We start from the raw sequence: 21,544 nt of genomic DNA, 5'->3' as shown, positions 1-21,544 counted from the left end.
TGCATATCTCTAGAAGTGAGTTGAGTCCCATTATCAGTAATCATGACTGAAGGTAGTCCTTCATCTTTAAAAAGATTCCCTAAGAATCTGATTGTGTTTCCTGTAGTAATGTCGTTAGTGAAATGTACAACTAACCATTTCGAAAAAACGTCCACAACAACCATAGCAAACCTATCCCTCTCATTCAGTTCACCCATTGGACCAATGAAGTCAAGGTAGATTGTGTGCCAAGGTAAATCAGGACTTTGTATATGCGCATCAGAACTGGATTTAGGTGCAGTCTTCAAACGTTTCTCACCTTCTCTGCACATAACACAATTCTCAACCCATTCCACAACTTGGGCATCAATGACTGGCCACCAAAAGTGATCCCTAATGCGACGTTGCATAAGAGTCTGTCCCATATGACCCTCATGTGCTAAGGCTAACACTTTATTTCGCAGGCCAAATGGAGGTATAAACTTCTCTCCTTTAAGCAACATGTTATTTACAACTGAAAGTTCATCCAATACCTTAATGAAAGGCCGGACTGAAATGGAGACTGAACTCTCCGCCTAGGGCCTAGCTTGAAGAATTTAACTACCTCTTGTAGAGTGTAGTCAGCAGCCATTTCCTTCAACCAGTCACTAGCTGAAAAAACACCTTCACCAACGAAGACAGCATCCTCAACCGATGCAACAGCCACATCATCCATACCCCGAGATAGCTCTGAGCCATGGAAGGTACGCCAGTCTAAAGACAACCTAGAAAGGCAATCTGCTTGTACGTTTTTCCATCCTTGGATATATTCCACTGAGTACTGAAATTCCTGAAGCTTAGCAGAACCCTTTCCTGCACCACCAGGAGAAAGAATTTGATGAGAGGCTTATGATGAATTTCATTCCCCACAGGTAGGTGCGAAAAAACTCAACGGCCCAAGAAGCATCCAACGCTTCCCTTTCGATGACTGAATAGTTTTTCTCACACTCAGTGAGAGTCCTACATGCAAAAGCAACAGTGACTTCAGATGTACCCTTAATCTGCGAGAGCATAGCCCCTAGGCCAGTCGCACTGGCATCTACAGTGACAATTGACTTATTGTGAACATCAAAAGAAGACAATACCTTTGCCTTACATATCTCATTCTTGATGTTGTTAAAGCACTCCTGCTGTTGGACACCCCAGGTGAAACTAACGCCACGTTTGAGCAAAGACCCGATACAGGCAGTCTTATCTGAAAAGTTTTTGACAAACTTTGAATAGTATTCTATAAGTCCCATAAAGGAACGTAGTTGGTCCTTGTCTACTGGTTGAGGAGCAGAATGAATAGCCTCTAAGCATGGGCGAATTTCGCGGATTCACAATCCGCGAATTTGTGGATTTGCGTATTCGCGGATTCGCAAAATCCACGAATTTGCGGATTCGCGGATTTTACGGATTTTTTAAATGGGGGGGTCTTCTGTGCGAGTTCAAGTGCCTCTTGTGTGTATAAATGGTCAGAGACCGATCAGAGCAGCAGATGAAGAGAAAGAAGCTCCTGGTCACAGGAACAGCACGAGGATTGCGCTCGTGAAAGTCAAGGATACAAAGGCCTCTATCCAGCATCACAGCTGATTTTCGACGGTAGATTTGGGAAGAAGGCACACCTGCCCAGCCTCGACGACGCTCACGATTGTTTTTGGGCTGATGAATGAGTCACTGAATTTGAGCTTCAACTAGTTCCAGCGACCGTGTGTGTTACTATGCAATCGCACCGATGTGCGCAGGGGTCGCTTGAGTGAGCTGTCAGCACGAGGATTGCGCTCGTGAAAGTCAAGGATACAAAGGCCTCTTTCCAGCATCACAGCTGATTTTCGACGGTAGATTTGGGAAGAAGGCACACCTGCCCAGCCTCGACGACGCTCACGATTGTTTTTGGGCTGATGAATGAGTCACTGAATTTGAGCTTCAACTAGTTCCAGCGACCATGTGTGTGTTACCTTGCAATCGCACCGATGTGCGCAGGGGTCCATCATCCTGTAACTATTTTAGGATGGCGCCGGCAAGCTGCCAGCGCCATCCTAAAATAGTTACTAAATTAGCTTCATCAGGAAGCACTAATAGATAAAATAAAGCAGGTGCTTTATTTTATCTATTAGTGCTTCCTGTTGAAGCTAACTTAGTAACTATTTTAGGATGGTGCTGGCAGCTTGCCGGCGCCATCCTAAAATAGTTACAACAACTTCAAGCTTGAAGGCTTGAACTTTTGCCCCCCGGATCCGCCGCTGGCGGATTTGCGGATTTTTGGTAAATTCGTGGGAGTTCGCGGATTGCGGATTTACCGAAAATCCGCAAAATCCGCGAGCGGAACGGATTTTGCGCTCACACTTAATAGCCTCACATAAATCTCTTTTTGGCTTGATACCCAAAGGAGTGATGGTGTATCCTAAATAATCCACCTGATCCACAGAAAACAAATACTTATCCCTACGCAAAGTAAGACCAGCAGTAGACAACTTGTCAAGAACAACTTTAAGTGTGGAATTGCGTTGATCTGCAGTTTTACCATAAATTAATATGTCGTCCTGAAAATAAACAACGTTTTGTACCCCCTCAAAAATGCTCGAGACCATCCGCTGAAAAACACTAGCAGCAGAATTGAGGCCAAACGGGTGTCGTTTGAATTGGAAAGTGCCCCACGGAGTAATGAAAGCTGTTAAACCCTTTGAATCTTTATGTAAATCAATCTGGTGGTAAGCGCTTCTAAGGTCAAGTTTGGGAAAAACTTAGCTCCTTTGAGTGTAGTGACGAGTTCTGCGATGTTGGGCAAGGGAATGGTGTCAGCCACAACACATTGATTAAGAGACTTAAGGTTCACACAGAAGCGGAGCTTGCCATCTGCTTTTTTGGTGACCACAATCGGAGAAACCCAAGGAGAGGCCTCTACGGGTTCAATCACATCAGAAAGCAACATGTCATCAATAAGACATTTTACCTCATCCCTGATGACAATAGGTATACATCTTACTTTATGTTGCACAGGAACTGAATCTTTTTAAAGAATAATCTTATGGGAATAGCCTTTGAGACGACCCAAGCTCTCACCAAAGACATGTTTGAAATTTGAAATGATCGAGAGTAATTCATCATCCTCAACTACCATCACCTGTGGGTCAGCACGGGGATTGACAATGATGCAAAGATCATACTGGTGAACCCATCCTAGGATGGCAGGACCAGTAACAGAATAAATCTTTTACGAGTCCATCAGTTGCACTCTTGTTGTCTTGATTTATAACACTATTTAGAACTTTTTTAACGTTGTGCGACTCCCTCCTGAAGTGTTTTTGTCTGGAAACACTGTCAGCGTGCATTCAAGGATGGGTGAGAGCAGAAGTTCTACTCTCTGTTGGAGGTGTGCACATTTACACTTGGACCTGAGATGGTCCTGTTCACTGATTCATCACAGTTCAAAAAAAGTTATCAATGAGAAAAGGTTTTTTTCAACATCTTCCAATGCAATCTTTATTCCATGTTTTTCTTCATTAAACGTATATTTCAAATAGTTGCGAGATTCATTGCTTAAAGCATTTCAAATAAACCCAATGCATTTCGGGTACAAACGGACCCTTCCTCAGGGGTCTCTAAGGAAAGAACAAAAAAACATTTTTGAGCCCAAAGCTATGTTCATAGATACTCATAATAATAATTACATGTTTAACAGCACAAAGTAATATAACCAAAAAACGTTGACATTTGTATAACATTAGCATTTTCAAAACAAACGTGATTGCCAGTCAATTTCTGATTTGACCCCTCGGTGAACTCAACTCTGTTGGTTTGTGCTAAATCCAACTATAGGAAATCAGTTCTAAAATATTATACCCCAATTCCACTGTTCAGTCTTAATAACTGTCCCGTCCTGATTAAATCGCTATATCAAATGCAAAACACCACAATGTTTAAACTCCTGTCTATAAACATCTATTATAAATCTAAGAAAATGGCAAAAACCATCAACAAATACTAGTTCCTCTCAGGAGAGTGTTGTATCTGAGTCAGACACAGCACAAAACAGAAAACCAATGGAGAAAAATGCACAAGCAGGACGTAAAGATCAATCAAAGAAAGCTTCTTTAGAGATAAGCCCAGCGGCCAACAATGTTCCAACAACGTCCGTAATAGCCGAACCCCCAAAATCAGGAGGGGAAAGAGAAAAAGTAAAGGAGTCAGAGGCAGAACGGGAACTGAGATCCAAGAAAAAGAAGACGAACTTGTGATCAATATTTCAGATATACCTTTATCTAAAGCTCAGATGAATTCACTAAACAAAGTTATCACATTTGTTCAGGTGTACAAATCCAACCCTGAAGAGACTGAAATAGCCATGTTTAAATTCTTACGTACACTGAGGCTAAAAAACTTTTTCAATAACCTCCCGCCAACAGAAAAACCTGAAAGTACATGTAAAGAATTTAGAGTCAAGAGCACATTTTGTGCGCCTATGTCACATAAAACAATTGATGCCTACGAACGAGTGATCACCAGAGAAATGAAGAAGATTAATTACAAGAGTGGCACTAAGAGTAATTTGTCTAAGAGAGAATGGAACACACTTAAATCTTTGAAAGAAATGACTGAAGCGGACAAAGGGGGAGCCCTAGTGATAATGAATTCGACATTTTACAAGGAAAGTGTATGTCAACATTTGGAAGATACTAATATCTACCACAAACTTGACCAAGACCCCACGGAAATCTTTGCAGCCACACTCAAAGAGATACTAGATAAAGCTTTGGAGATGAAATGGATCACTAACAAAACTTATCAATTTCTCAACATAAAATATCCAAGGAGGCCACAGTTTTACATGCTGCCAAAAATGCATAAACACCTCACACGACCGCCATTTAGACCGGTTGTATCTGCTTGCGGTTCACTCTCAGAACCAATCGGACAATATCTAGACTGGTTTTTACAGCCATTAGTTCAGAATTGGTGTACCCACATAAAAGACACTACTGCATTTCTAAACATTTTACAGACCATTGAAATTCCACAAAATGAAGAGATATGGCTCAGTACAATCGATGTAACTGCACTGTACACTTCGATCCCCCATAACGAGGGATTAGAAGCAATGGAGTGGTGCTTACTACAGAATGAAATAGAAGGACCAGACAAAGTTTTTCTGATGGAAATTCTACATTTTGCGCTTTTTCACAGTTATCTGGAATGGGAACAAGAATATTATGCACAATGCAGTGGCACCAGCATGGGTTTTGCTGGGGCACCGTCATATGCGAACATTTTTATGGCTAAGTTCGAGAGTGACCATATACTCAACAATGCAGATTGGAAAACAGGACTACTGGTCTATAAACGTTATATAGACGATATTTTCATTATCTGGAGAGGTAAGAAAGAGAAATTGGAAGCAAACATTCAGGTGTTGAATTTGCAACATGAGAGGATCAAGTTCACACATGTGATTGACCAGCATCAACTATCTTTTTTGGATGTAAACATTTCAATAAAACAGGGCCAAATGTGCACGAACGTACATATAAAAGACACTGATCGTAATAGTGGAATGCCCTTTGCCAGCTTCCACCATTATTCTCTTAAGAGCCATTTACCATTGTCTCAATTTATTTGCTATAAAAGGATTATATCGAATTCCAATGTTGTTTCAGCCACCATCGACAAACAGATCAAAAAATTTGAAAAACGAGGATATCCAACTAAACTACTTCAAGAATCAAAAACCAAAGTCATGGCCATGACTAGAGAGTCCTTACTGATAAAAAAGGATAAGTCTAACAAGAAACTTACAGTTTGTGTTCTCAAACATTCCATGCAAGCACGGCAAATCACCAGTATCATGAGAAAACATTGGTCTATCATCATTTAAGAACCAGATCTACAACCATTGTTTGCAGAACGTATAACATTTGCCTATAACAGATCTAAAAATTTAAAAGAACTGTTGGAGAAGGAAAAAACGAATCAGAGAGAAGTTGTTCACAAAGGAATGCGCAAATGCGAGAACTGTACGCATTGTAATAATGTGATGATAGGGCCGTCCTTCACACATCCAAGAACTGGGCAACTGATTCCACTACGACATTCGAGTACTTGTGACACCAAAGGGGTGATTTATGGCATTAAATGCCCCTGCGGTAAATTATATGTCGGGCAAACAGAACGGAAAATAAAGATAAGAATAACAGAACATAAAAGTAACATACGTTTAAAAAATCAGAAATCAACAGTGGCAGCAAACTGGGCAGAAGCAGGAAACAATATTTCTCAGTTACGTTTTACAATATTGGAGGTGATTGAAACACGCCTAGATATGGACACACATAAGATGAGATTAAGAGCTGAATACTTCTGGATAAAAAAGATGGGGATTCTTCAGCCACATGGGCTCAATGACAGACTGGAATTATCATGTTTTCTATAAAAAATATCAGGAAGTTATCTGTTTTTCCTGAATTGACACCAGTTGACCCTGCTGAACCCTGGTTACATCCCATTCCAAAATGGCCGACACGCTATGATCATGGCAATGTTTACTTGTTAATTAACCACATTTGTTACAGACATGGCATTAACTTTCAGTTTACTTACAGTATGATTTTTAATGTGTCTTATGGTTAGGTTTGGTTTTTGTTTGAGATTACATTACACCCCCCTTTTTCATTGATATTGTTTTTAAAAAAATTGGGTTAGAAAACCTATCATGGGCAATGTAGAACTCTAAAAGAGTTCATACAAAGTTTTGCTTTACCATTCAGTAGGTCAGCACACATTACTTCATACTTCGAGCAATCGCGGTCACGTGATCGCGTGGTTAACCAATGAGCATAAAGATAAGAGATAGGAGTAACTTGGGTCATCTCAGCTACACCGACATTGGTGGAAAACGGAAGCCGAGTGGGCAGGAGCATTTCAGTGAGTAACTGACACGAAACACGAGCCGTTTCTGTCAGAGAATGTTTAACAGACAGTAGTTTAAACATTGTGGTGTTTTGCATTTGATATAGCGATTTAATCAGGACGGGACAGTTATTAAGACTGAACAGTGGAATTGGGGTATAATATTTTAGAACTGATTTCCGATAGTTGGATTTAGCACAAACCAACAGAGTTGAGATCACCGAGGGGTCAAATCAGAAATTGACTGGCAATCACGTTTGTTTCGAAAATGCTAATGTTATACAAATGTCAACCTTTTTTGGTTATATTACTTTGTGCTGTTAAACATGTAATTATTATTATGAGTATCTTTGAACATAGCTTTGGGCTCAAAAATGTTTTTTTATTCTTTCCTTAGAGACCCCTGAGGAAGGGTCCGTTTGTACCCGAAATGCATTGGGTTTATTTGAAATGCTTTAAGCAATGAATCTCACAACTATTTGAAATATACGTTTAATGAAGAAAACATGGAATAAATATTGCATTGGAAGATGTTGAAAAAAACTTTTTCTCATTGATAACTTTTTTTGAACTGTGATGAATCAGTGAACAGGACCATCTCAGGTCCAAGTGTAAATGTGCACACCTCCAACAGAGAGTAGAACTTCTGCTCTCACCAATCCTTGAAGGACCAGTAACAGAAACCTACACCTTCCCTTGAATTTGCCTAGTGGATAACCTGATATTTGCTTCAAAATAACCAAGAATGTCCAAGGGTTCTCCTTGGTAGCCACCAGGAGAAATGTCTTTGGGAAGAAGTGGCCCCGTGCCCCACAACTCAACATAAACATTATTAGGAATAATAGTGTAGCGGGAACCAGTGTCCACCATTAAATAAACATCTCTGTCATTAATGGTAAACAACGCTTTGGGCCTATTTCTACGTTTAGGTTCATCCTCATGAGAACAGTTGTCAAGTCCCACAGTCAAAATCTTATTGTTTTCATCAGAGACTGTGGAAATGTCACCCACACAAGACACAGAAGAGCAAGCTTTACTCCTACACACTCTTGCATAGTGGCCTAATTTACCACACTTCATGCATTCTTGATTGGCATCAAAACAAAATTTCGAGTCAGACGTGTGACCAAAACTACTGCACCTGTTACATTGTTTTGCATTGAACGGTCTAGTAAGATTTTGAGATTTCACCTGAACAGTTTTTTTGTTAAAGAACTTCTTGTTTTTAACAACAGCAATGTCATCTTCTTCATCTTGAGGACCTACAGTTGGATTACAAAGAGACACTTCACTAACATCACTTGAAACCACCCTTTTTTCAAGTTCTTTCATACAACCCTCAAATTGTTCTACAATCTTAGCCAAGTCAATAGCTGTTTGTAAGTTTGGATTTTTGGCCGCCCACAGTCGTTCCTGGATTTTTTTATTGTTGCACTGAACTATAAGTTGCTCTCTAATCAACTCATCTGTCATGTTGCCAAACTTACACTTTACAGACATTTTGCGAAGTCTGTACACAAAGTCATCAATTGATTCACCCACTCTTTGACTCTTTGTGTGAAACTTATACCTATTCATAACTAGGTTTTCCTCTTTTGAATACCTCACTTCCAAGCGAGAAATAGCTTCCTTTTATTCATTTAAAGGAGCTTGTGCACCGACTTGAAGAACCTGTGGTAAAAACTTAAAGACACGCTAACCTTTTTTCCCAAGTGAGCTCAATAAAAGAGCCTTTTTGCGTTTGGCAGAATATTCTTGTGCATCTAACGCATCCAAGTAGTTATCAAACATGGGAAACCAATCTTCCCAAGATATGGTAGGTGACCTGGGCTTGGAAGAAAGCTGGTAATATTTCAGAACAATTTTGAGAAACAGCTTGGTCAGACATAATGAAATAATATGCACACTGAAGCCAAAAAGAACTGAGGAAATAATTGTGAAATAAAACTAATGAAGTGGTATTGACAAACTACTAAACAAGAATAGTCTTCAAATTTTTATATTTTTCACAATGTACCTGAGATTGACGTGTATATCGTCGTAGACATACACTGACAGATTGGAGTCAAATGCTTGTGAAATTGCAAGCTGTTGAATTCACAAATCGCCGATGAAGAATGCGTGACACCGAGACGTAAATGGCATCCGGATAAACTTTGTCAAAGAGTAAGATGTGAAGACAGGTACACAACTGGCGTGTGTATCGCCGAATAAATCCACAAACTTTAGTGCACTACAGACGTGTGGATCGTCGGAGAAGATTGCGTTACTGGAGGTGATTTCGTCGGGTTTCGACAGCAACCCAAAATGGCTTCCTTACGGCTGCGTTGCGTGGTGACGTGTCTCCTGTTAAGCCCTGAAACGCCACAAAAGAACTGGAGCATGAACTGAAAATCGGTGATTGGATGGTAACCCAAGCGTCATCAAAGGATCTACCAACTCCCCCTGCGCATTCTAATACGTCATCAGAGCATTGCGGGGAGAAGCGAAGGGAGAGCAGGACAGCCAGACAGACACCGAAGACTTGAAGGGCAGATTGAGGTAAGCGGGTAGAAGAGAGCCACGAGAAGGATTCCAACATAGAATGAGAGTCACTGTTGTCCAGTGATAACATTAAAAACCACACTCTCAAAGTATGAATAACAGAAATGTCACCGTACGGTCAGAAAGTTGTTGGAAACCACAAAATTAGTCAAACTAATATAACGAAGTTCTATGCACTTGAATAAAACGAGGTACTCACTCCGTCAAGGGAAGTACACTTCAAACTGCTTAAAAAAGACTCGACAGTCACTCTGCCAACGGAAACCACAGGATAAAAGGGAGGAGAAACACCTCAGTTTAGTCCGCTCTTGGCTTCAAAAGTTTGCACAACTGTGATGGGTTCAAGTAGATGTCGCCAAAAAGTTGTAGTAAATGAATTCCAATGGCCAAGTAGGCAAAGTTTGAAGGGTTCTTTATTTGAGATAAAGAGTAGAATAGGAGCGGACCCTTCACTGCAGCAGCAGCCAGTAAACTGCCACATAGTAGAATACAGAACATACAAAGCACAGAATATAGAATACAGAATACCATACAAGTAAGTTCCATAAAGACTAGAAAGATAACTTGTAATGTACTACAATCTGCCTCTTTAAGTTATTCTAATAGCTTTGTCAGTAGTCGTTCTTATCATTGGGTGATCATATCTTTACTTATTAGTTTAATGTAACTGGGATTGAAGAATAGCGAGAAATTGAGAATTCAAATGCCGAAAAACTGTGCAATATTACCATCTGCTGGACAAATGAAATAATTCAAAAGGAAAGGTCTTGAAAAACAAAAGCTTCGACAAACACAGCCGGGTTCTCAAACCAGCCATGGCAACAAATTACTGCAGATTTTATTAACGTTGAAAGCATCATTTTGCCATTAAAATATTAATTGTAAACACCCACTTTTCTCTTGAAAGCGACAGAACACTGTTGTAAACCGTATGTGTTTCTTACTCTAAAGGTGGCTTCAATAGTAATAATCATTGTTCAGCGAGATGTAGCGACATGTCTTTCGTCTTGTTTGAGACTCACGAGGGGGGTAGAGAGGCGAACAATATTAATACACGGCAAAAAATAATGTAATCCGTTTTTGCATTGGCTAGAGTTCTGATTTTTTATTATTTTGATAAAATGTCAGACTCAATATATTATTCCTACCGAAGTTAATAACAATCTTGATACAAAATACTTTTGGAATGATTACACTTTCATGTGTAAAAAAAATCCCTTTTTGTTATGTTCTTTATTCACTGATAGATTGTGGGCAAGGCAGAGGGTAATGCTAGAGTAAATAAGATAAGGAAAAATATTATCAGAGTACGAGTGAGTTGAGAAACAAAGGGGCATATTATCAAGCATGGCGTTCTAATTATCGCCGTTTTAGCGGCAGAAAACTGCAGCTAAAGCGGCGATAATGTGCTTGATAATATGCCGTAGAGAATTCCCATAGAAGCCCATGTTAACACCAGAACATGGGCTTCTATGGGAATTCACAAGTGCATATTATCAAGCCCATTATCGCCGCTTTAGCAACAGTTTTCTATCGCTAAAGCAGCAATAAATATAACACCGTTCCTTGATAATATGCCCCAAAGAATGAAGCTCCTTAAAGACTACCCTTTGGCTTTACGAGTTGAATTGTGACTGAGTTGTTGCAGTAGGGAATGTGTGATTTGGTGCAGCAAGAGTGAGCCATGGCAAATAACTATGGCTCAAGAAACCAAGGTAAAAATATGTAGTCCAGATTTATTAACGACTTGCACTAGGTTTGGTTCATAGAGGAAAGTATTGGATTGTGATTTATTATCCAAAGCAAGCAGGATTTTCATTGGAAAATTCACCCAAAAACACATATGTACTCTATGAGCTACTGTGCGCCTAGGGTGGTACATCGGTATTCCCATGCAACCAACCTTGGGTCTTGACCCAAATGTCAATCTACTAACATTGATAGACAAGGATTGGCACCAAAGGTTTACACCTTCTCAAGCGAGTGTGTGTGATTTTGTTTCTTTGTATGTAAACATTTCTGGGGAAATCTGACAGACACCTCACCATACCCATCCAAAAGCACCTGTATTTACCAGAAAATACATTTATTTGGGGGGCGGAACACCCCAAACACCCTCTCCCCCCAAAGCTATTCCCCTGTTAGTGGGTGACACAATGAGTGATGCAGGCCCACTAGTAGCATTTAACTTACAGGTCCTTGATGCATGTAGTACAAGTTATGTTATGTTATGTTATGTTATGTTATGTTATGTTAACTGGATTTATTACACGCGCAGCTGCCCCAGCAAAGGGGCGTCCTGGCGCGAGGACAAAAGCCAGGGGACCGGACAAAAGAAAACACAACAACAACAGAACTAAGGTGCCAAGGGGAAAAGGAAGGTCTTTACCGCCTTCCTAAAAGCGAGGAGCCCCTCGATGGCCCGGATATGGACAGGCAAGGAATTCCATAGCTTAGCAGCAAGGACTTGGAAGGAACGTCCGCCAGCCCTGGATCTCTTGAAGCGGGGAATTGTGGCAAGATGGAGAGCAGAGGACCTCAGAGTGCGAGTAGGCACATAGGGAGAGATAAGTTGCTGGAGAATAGGAGGGGAAGAGAATTTAAGGATTTTAAAAGTCAAGATCAAAGTTTTAAATTTAATTCTCTGTGCCACTGGGAGCCAATGGAGGTTATAGATAGTTCTCCTGGCTGAGCAAAATTTGGGCAAGCCAACCAGAGCCCTGGCGGCAGCGTTCTGAACGCGTTGGAGGCGGGAGAGCTCAGCCTGGTTGACTCCAAGAAAAAGGGAGCTGGCGTAGTCCAATTTGGACAAGATCATGGCTTGCACGATAAGTTGGCGGGTGGGAGCGTCAAAAAATTTAAAGGTGGACCGAAGCTGACGCAAAATCCCAAAGCAAGATGCAGCAGTCTTTTTAGTATGGGTGGAAAAACTCAGCTGGGAGTCAAACCACACCCCGAGATTTTTTACTTCGGTAACGGGGGTAGGAGTGGAGCCGAGCTCTTGAGGCCACCAGCTATCGCCCCACAGATGAATTTGTTTTCCCACAATGAGCACCTCGGTTTTCTTAGCGTTCAGTTGCAGGAAATTGTCATTCATCCACTGGGCCACGGATATAAGTCCCTCGCGGAACTTGGCTGCCTCGAGATCGGAAGCCCCACTAAGTGCAACCGCCAGCTGAGTGTCGTCTGCGTAGGACACGATGGAAAGGTTCCCACGCATGGCGACATCAGCTAGCGGCTGGACATAAAGGTTAAATAAGGTGGGGCTTAAAGCCGATCCCTGTGGAACTCCCTGGGCAATCACATGTGGTTTGGATTCGAAGGGGGGAGTAGTGACCCTGAAGGAGCGATCAGATAGAAAAGATCTGAACCAATCAAGAGCCAACTTGTCCACCCCAGCCTCAACCAGACGTTGGAGTAGGATGTCATGGGAGACAGTGTCGAAGGCGGCACTTAGATCGAGAAGCACAAGTGCCGCCGTGTGACCAGAATCCACCAACATGCGAAGGTGTTCAGCCATGTACAGGAGCGCAGTCTCAGTACTGTGACCGGGCCTAAAGCCATTCTGCGTAGGATCTAAAATGTTCGCAGAATGGAGATGGTTTGCAAGAATGGTATTGACATGAGCCTCAGTCAATTTGGCAGCCCACGGGAGGAGCGAAATGGGACGGTAGTTTTCTGCTTTTTTGGGGTCCAGAGCAGGTTTCTTCAGAATAGGGACCACCTGCGCCTGTTTCCAGGCAAGGGGTACCGAACCCGAAGTCAGGGACAGATTGATGAGTTCACGAAGAGGAGGGAGGCAAAAGGAAGGGGAATCTCTGAATTGTGCAGGCCGCAGGGGGTCTTTTGGAGAGCCTGATTTCACTCTGATAACAAGTTTATCAAACTCCTCCATGGAAAGCTCTGAGAGATGGGATAGTGACATAGAGATTTTAGAAGTAGCTATGGTACTCTGTCGAGGGTCAGTAGGATTGGGAAAGGCGCGATAAATACCTTCCACTTTGTCAACAAAAAAAGTGGCCAAATCCTCGCAATGGGAGGAAGAGCAGATCACAGTGGTGGAGGTTCTGCAGATGGCAAGGTCTTTCAATGCTTTAAAGATAAGTTTGCTAGGGTTGTTGCTAGCATTAAACTCACGAGAGAAGTGGGAGGCTCGGGCCCTACAAATAGCTCTGTGATATTTCTTGGTGGTGGCACGGTACAAGGCTTTCTTGACCGGATCATATGACTTGCGCCACTGTCTTTCGGCTTGTTTACACGATTTTTTTTGTAGCCGAAGAGTGTCATCATACCAGGGGCTGGAATGAGTGCGCTGTTGTTTGGACAGGGTGAGAGGGATAAGCTTGTCTAGCGCATTGGTAAGCCAGCTACAATAAAGGTTGTAACCGGATTCCACATCTGTAAAAGGGGCCAAAGGGACTTCGTCTAGCAGCTGATGAAAATCATTAAGTTTTAACTTTTTCCAGGGGCGCCTGAGAATGGCGGGAGTAGAGGCGATTGCAGGAAGATCCTCAAGTAACAGATGGCATTCAATTAGGTGGTGGTCTGTCCAGGCCATAGGTCTAGGGGCAATACTTTGGCCGATGTTATGGAGGTAAAAAAAGGATCAAGGATATGACCACCAATGTGCGTATTATGTTGAACTAATTGAAAAAGTTGGAGAGCCTCCAAGTCAGCACATGTACTGCTGGCCGCCGAGGGACAGGGAGAGTCAAAATGCAGATTGAGGTCCCCAATAATATTAAAATTAGCAGTTTTCAGGGCCAAGGAACTAACCACATCGGGAAGGGCAGCTCTGAAGGCAGCATCGGGGCCAGGAGGCCGGTAAATAAGTAGGCCGGAAAAAGAAAAATGAGGATTGACAGAAACTGAAAAGTAAGCGCTTTCGCATCCTGCAATATCCATAGCCTTCCATGTCCATGGATATATAGTTTTAATAGCGGCAGCGATGCCGCCCCCTCTAGTATGGGCCAATCAAGTTTAGACCAATTTGACCATGTTTTAGGTAGAGAGCACAAGCACTTTAGCACTGCCTAACAATGGTAAAGTCAACAGAGTCCTTATGCCAACAAAAACAAATTACGAAAACAGGAGAGGTGAAGGCAACACCTTTGGTGATGACTAGCAGAGAGTGCTAAGTCCAGCAATTACATACAGGAGAGTAGATATAAATGTACTTCATTGCATGCATACCAGAGGAAAACTTCATAAAAAACTGTTTCAAATGAACGCAATCGGGTCTGCTGTAATAAAACAGCAGTCAGATAAACAAAGGTCATTCAAAAAGGAATTTACATCAGCATTAGCAGGCAACAGGAACTGCTCAAGCTGGAATGTGCCCTGTGCTCATATCAAAAGCAGCATGATAACCTGGTGAAAACTTCCTGCTACCACATCAGGATCTAAACCCAAAGGCAACACTATAGTAATAATAGAGTAAAAACAAAAACAATAGTACTGAAGGAAACTCCTTGTGCGCGGATTTGCTCATCGTGAAAGAGCACGATGCAGTTACTCAAAGTGAAGTTAGCCAGTGGCTGAAGTGACAGGCCCATTGCCCTATGCTGTATGCTGGAGTAGGCGGATGCAGAATATAAATGACACAACGGACCAATAGAAGAAGAGAGCTGATTGAAAGCCACTTGAAGTAAAATCAAAAGGTCTTGGCTAATGCCATAACCATTAAATGTCCCAGTGGCAATACCATTTCTAACTCCAGTAGTGAGACTGAAGGCATGCTCAGATATTCAAAATAACACCCCCCCCCCCTCCTCATAAATAATCCCAGTCAAAGGTGGTGTGAGTGTGTGACAATGGGTGAGCCACTGCCTACATCAGCTCCAAGTTTCAAAACAAGTAAACGTTAATAATGTCCCTACGTTCAGTACTGAATACTGCTCCACAAGCCATCCCTCAGTGTGATTTATTTACTGTTTAGGGGAGGGATTTAAAGCTACACAATTACCACATGTCATATTCGCTCGGCGTTTTTGTTTTGTTTCTGTGGAATCTACCTTTTATCGTCGAGCGCCGCCTCATACTTTACACCACAACCCGTACAATACTATGTAATATACACTGTGTTAAGACTGGCGCTCAACTTCAAGAATCGACACAGGAACTGGCAGATTCCAAGGCGGGTTGTGTCCTTCAAAACACCTGGCTCAAGTCACAAAGCATTTGCTGCAACTACTTTTAGAGTGCCACAGGCTTCCTCCTGAACTCCAGGAATACTTAAGTCAGGAGTACCTAGGAGTAAGTTAGACCTGCTCACAGCAAAACCTTTGTGATTCACCCATGAGTCTTGGCCTAGGAGAGAATGTGGTCTTTTTAGGACTTTGAAGCACAGCGTCTCTGGGGGATGCTGTTCTGGGCAACTTTGAATGGCCTTGTCTTTTGGATCAGAAATGACGGAGTCTGGAAACAGTGAATCTGGTTTTCCTGGGTGCGGATCCTGACCCAGTAAAACCACGAATAGAGGTGCGAGGCTGCTGGCAGAGACACACCCCAACCCCTTCCTGTCCCCATCAGAACAACGGGAGGCGGTGAACAGGCAATGTTACCCCGACCTACACCACACCCTGCGATGGTCACGACAGGCCTGCACGTCCCCGGCCTGCACCGGTCCTCAGCCCCCTTTCACTATCTGCTTGGAGCAGGCGGTAAATGGGAGCGTTGAGCTCCTAAGATTCTGCAAAATCTGCTTAAAAGGACCTGGTAATTATGGGCCCGGAAGGTTATTCCGAGGAGTTTAACGTGTGATCCCCATTATTAATCCATGGGAAATTGGGGCCGGCAGCACTGATTTCTCTTCATAATCTCACCACGGAGTTAAGGAATACTCACACAGTGGCCCGAGTGTTTACTTATGTGTTCTAGCAAAATAATTCGAATCCACAATTATTCAAGGAGGCAAGTGAAGATAGAACATACAAAATGAGTTCATTGACTGGAAAGGACAGGTTTGAAAGGAGCTCTTTTCTAAATAAGGTTTAAAGAAAGCAATTTGTAATGGTAAGTAGAGGAGAGGAATTGGCCAAAAAAAAGGCCAGAGCTTCAAAATATATTTGAGGAAAAGTGGTGGCGACTGGGCAGGACCGTGTGCTACAAAATATATTTGAAAACCAAATGTCACCATCAAATTGAACAAATTTCAGCCAAGAAATGCAGTCAGATTAGTGCATTGTAAACACCACTGACCACAATCAAAAAGAAAAATTCAGGTGACATCCGATAACTCAATTGAAAACAATACCCTTTGTTCACTTTCTGCAGATACAGCAGAGCGTGCACATATATATGAAAGGCCAGCGGGGTACGCTCGTAGGATCGGGAAACCGCAGCAAAACTCAACTAAATGGGCAAGGTAACAATATACCTCGGTGCTTAAAGTTTCATGGGCATAAAGTGCAATGGTAGATTCACTGGACAAAAATTGTCATCACTGCAGGGGCGATTAACTAATGGGTTGGACATGTGCACTCGTGATTTCTGCATTTGTGTATTTACATTTACAAATGTGGGTCTGCCCAGTGCCCGATGTTTATAGAAAGTAACGAAAGGGTGGTCAATGGGCACTCCCTTGTCCTGCAATTCAGAAGGCCAGTCCGACCTCTCTGCGGCTTGTAGGCTGAGAAGTAAAATTACCATTTCCCGAAGTATAGAAATTCTGAGGAGAACTCTTTTATTTAATTTTAAATGACAAGCAAAGTGTGCATCATTGCAAGAGAAAGAAGTTAGATAGGGGGCATATCAGCAAGAACCTCGATATATAATACAGCAAGTAACATTACACCTACAACAAGTTAGGCATATTGGCTTTGTCAATGGTTGTTAGTTACATAAGATAAATAAGCAACAACTATGGCTGTATTGTCTTTAATATTGAAAATTCTTCTGTTCTGAAATGATGAGAGGGAAAGTATTATAAGGAGTCTCTTCGTAGTTACATCAAAAGTTAAGATTTTTGATTGACCTCTGAGGGCGAGGGCAAAAAAGTCTCAGCAACTGCTTTTCAGAACTGGCGGTGTTGAGCACAGGTAGGACCCGGTCCACTTATAGCACTGCTTGTAGTATTCATGGCTTACTTTTAAACTCTGCGAGTTAGTCAGACATAAGTCAGGTTAATATCCTTTGAATTGGAACATAATTCAATAGTCCCTCAAGAGTAGGTCAGAAATAATTGGAAAATCTTAGTAAATCATCTCACCAGGTGCGGTGCGTCCATTGGGGCGTAGGGGCGCAGCCTCACCAGCCACATGGACCTGCATCGCGGCTGCGGCAATCCTTTAACAATATGTACAAGTGTGTACATTTCAACAAGTCAGCTGCCGGGACACACCCGGCGATTTCGGAGTGCGCAGGTGGGTGGGGTGGCCTGCTGCAGCTTGAGTCACGTGACAGACAGTCCAGTCCACACACTCAGGCTGCAACAGACAGACCGTAGTGCGCAAGTGCAATATGGGTTGCAACTTGCCCAAGCATGCGCACTGTAAGTTCCCCAGCGGGACGGTGGGGTACTTGATAGCCTGCCGTAGCCCGGGTTTACAAGAGGCGACAGGGCGAGCAGCAAATGTGCCCCCCCTAGCCAGGATTGGCTGGTCCACCGCGCAGCATCCATCATTGGATGCCGCGCTTGGGGGTGGCACATACTGCCTCAGCCACAACTTAATGGCCAATCACTCAGTGAAGCCATGCAGTGATTGGCCATTTCACCGGGATGCGTGCGTTTACGCGCTGCTGTAACGTCGCCGTCGGTTCCCTCATCCAGAGATGACCGTGTGTGAGTAAGCTAGTTGAATTATTACAGATTATCACTTAAATATTTATATTACAGTTGCACACTGTATATTAGTGTAAATCGCATGCAATTGCGACTGCTTTTTTAACTTTTAGAAGTGTTGTATAAGTCACAGGCGGGCATTTTAGTGGTATTCTTTTTGTCTGACGTGTTATCTGACGTGTTAGGATGACAGGTCGTTTTAGTGCATGGAGAATGCAGATTCAACTGTAAGGCACCCCCGTCTCCCAAATACAAACATACCTAAATAAAGAAAGTATTTAACCTACCGTGCAAAGGGTGGCTGCCACATAGAATTGAAAATTAATTCGAAGGTAGTTACATTAAAATATATATATTTCTATCGTAGAGACCACTAACAATGCCTGTGTTCGGTATATCCCTGTGAATTCTTCTTTGTATTTAGGCATTTAGTTTATTTTTGGCTCCCTTGCAAACCCGTGGGCAACTCCAAGTTATTGATCCAAGCATGTAGACTTCCATGTAGTTCGAACCTGGCCACAGGTTTACACAGAAAGGGAAAGCAGGGGCACTGTGCCACCATCTCTAGTATTGAGAGCCAAACACGAATCCTTGCACCCTGACTCCATTTTTTATATGGACTGTTGTGCCAGCCCAGCAGACATATTTTGGAATATGTATATTTTTAATGAAGGTTAAAGTCACACATTAAGTTGCTTAAAAATGAAATCAATCACTGACCAGTATTAACTTGCTGTTCGTGCAGCATCTTTCAAAATATTTTTGTCGGATTTAAAAATATTTAATTTTAGACCTTATTGGAAAAGACAGAGAATTGGGTTACGATAGTATTGCCATTCGGTTGCGTTCTGTGATTGACTGGAATGATGACTTTGGTATCCAAGTTCTTCTTATCCTGAGGTCCGCAAGAGTTGTTTGCATCTTTAGTGTCTTGAATAGTGATGATTTTTGAATAAATCTTAAATCGCTGCACTTTGTGCACGCACTAAAATGCTAATGTATGGTTAAATGAATGTGAAAACATAGCAGTTATAAAATGTTAACCGAATGAAGCATACATCTTGCTAAAGATCAGCAAAAGAATACTCAATACTAACAAAAGTAAACAAAAAATCTCATTAGGCAGTCTCAGTATGCAGGGTGTAATTTATTAGGGAGTTGCCTCAAACTTATTCCTAGCCTGTGTAGATTGGGTTAGCTTGCGAGTCCATCTTAAACTGCCTAGAGGCCTGTTTGTGCAGAGGAATTTCCTAATGTAATTTACTGTATGCGACATCAACAAGCAGATTTGTTTTAAATAAATGAATCCCCAGATAGAGGGATTTCAGGTGACGACCAGCTGGAAATAAGTAGCATATGGATCTGGTCTTGAAAGTAAAAGCTTCCTTTACCTAATGTCTGACGAGTGAATGAACACATCTTTCCATGGACTTTGTTATACTCTGACTCGGCTATGCAAGACTGATTCAGCGGAATGCGGTAAATAGTTTGACAAAATGGCAGATTATTTTCAACATTGTTGGTCTCGTCTCACAATTTGTAACTAAATTAATCTCAAGCGACTGCATTTAACACAAGCTTGCAAATGACGAGCTAAAATATGGAAAGATTATCTGGTTCTCAGTTTAAAGAAGCACATGTAATTTAACCTTCATTGATGTTTGAAAGACTATGGTCTTGTTGTTGCGGTCTCATGAATATATAGACTACAGTTTCCGCATACACTCTCTTTGTTCCCCAGATAGAGTGGGTTCTCTTAGACACATTTTGTAAGTTTCCCTAAGTGATAGTTTAAATTACTTGTAATTAATTATGTTCTGGTGTATGCCGAGGGTTTGTTTATCCTCAAACATAAGTGCAGAGGTGCGTTTTTTCACCATGGCATGTGGGCACCGTTAACACTTTTAAATAAAGACGTCGCCTTTTTGTCTTTTTCTGTGACCTGATGCGTTATCCGGGGAAACCTCCAGGTAGCTGTGTGTCAAGTGCCCCAGTGTGCTGCTAGGAGTGTCCTAATCTAAATAGATGTTGGGATTTGGGTGACCAGACCAGGTGGCTCTATATGAGCCGGATAGTACTTTTTTTTCACTAAAGGGCATTATTAAAGATACTGTGAATAAAAAGCCAAAAGTTGTTCAATCAGATGGAGAAGCAGTTGTATTATTATTAGTGAAAGAGTGGATATGGGTGTTGGTTAGGAGGGTTGGCGATGGACAGGCTGGCTTGGGGGTCGCCAAGGACGGGGTTAGATATTTTTTCTGCTGGTATTATTGTACTTTGGAATAGGTCAGGTAATGGCTGAGTAAAGTTGGGTGTTGACATTAGGGCCCTTGTTGAGATGTATGTATGATGCTGTTCGACGTGAAGTGCTAGTAGAGATAATATCGGTGTGGAGGTTTTGTATTTATTCGGGAAAGTGAGGGTCATCCTAAAACGCCCCTCATATGTTGACAAAACTTTGGTCGGAAAGTGCCTGGTACTAAAGTTGTTGTCAAGGACAGTGAAGTCTTATAGTGCCTCTGAAAGGGAGTTTAGTCATTGAATATCCCTGACTTGGGGCGAGGGGTCAGTTAAGAGGAATCACTGGCAATGAGGGCACTTGAGGTTGCAGCGGATTTCCACGATCATTGTTGCTTCCAGTGGTGGCTGTCCTGTTAATGCTCTTACTGTCAGTGATCGTTGTGTGGGCAGTGATATGTGTTGATTTCCCAAACAATGCATGGCTGTGATGTTGCTAGCCGTGAGTGCTGATAGCTGGTGATTCTGCAGGTAAGGTTTGAACCATTTTGTTGCTGGAGGTGGAGGTCTAATGTGTTTGTTCCATTTGGAGACTACACAGATTTTACTGATCAAATGGCATATTAAGTACATTTTGTTTCACCTTAACACTATCATCTGTGTGGAAAGACATGCGTGATAGTCGCATGCGTTCTAATGGTAAAGGTAAGGCGTGGTTCCCAATGCTTTGTGAAATCTGTTTCCCAACTGCTATGCAATTTCTTCTACTCTTAGAGCTGAGATTTCCATGAAAGTCTTATAGTCTGAATTCAGCACCTGGGCAATAATAGGGCGGAATGTATGAAGCTCTGTGGTTATACTGAATAAGCAGCTACCTATGCTATGCCATCTATTAATGTAATAACTGCACTTTCACAATTGCTTTATTAACCTTCCTGCTTTCTCAAATTTGCTTGAAAATGCACGATGTTTCTTCGTTTTTTTCAAAATTTTCTTTTGGGGTTTGGGATCGCTCGCTGCGCTCGCTCGCTACGGTGCTGTATGCTAATCACTTTGCGCCCCACCACTTTCAAATGT

The 21,544-nt window shown here is 42.1% G+C and overlaps 1 protein-coding gene across 1 annotated transcript in view; it reads left to right on the top strand.

Moving 5' to 3' along the window:
- The first annotated feature begins 9,210 nt into the window (after positions 1–9,210).
- Positions 9,211–21,544, top strand: part of LOC147730524 (gamma-crystallin M1-1-like) — a 58,627-nt gene continuing 46,293 nt past the window's right edge. The window contains exons 1-2 of the mRNA XM_086954081.1: positions 9,211–9,237; positions 9,373–9,444. Of these exons, the coding sequence (XP_086810207.1) occupies positions 9,211–9,237; positions 9,373–9,444 (99 nt within the window). The remainder of the gene's footprint in view (positions 9,238–9,372; positions 9,445–21,544) is intronic.

The sequence above is a fragment of the Lissotriton vulgaris genome, chromosome 2_1 (genome assembly GCF_964263255.1).
Source record: "Lissotriton vulgaris chromosome 2_1, aLisVul1.2, whole genome shotgun sequence".
NCBI lineage: Eukaryota > Metazoa > Chordata > Amphibia > Caudata > Salamandridae > Lissotriton > Lissotriton vulgaris.
Note: the sequence above shows the minus strand (reverse complement) of the source record. Positions and strands in the feature narration are given on the sequence as shown.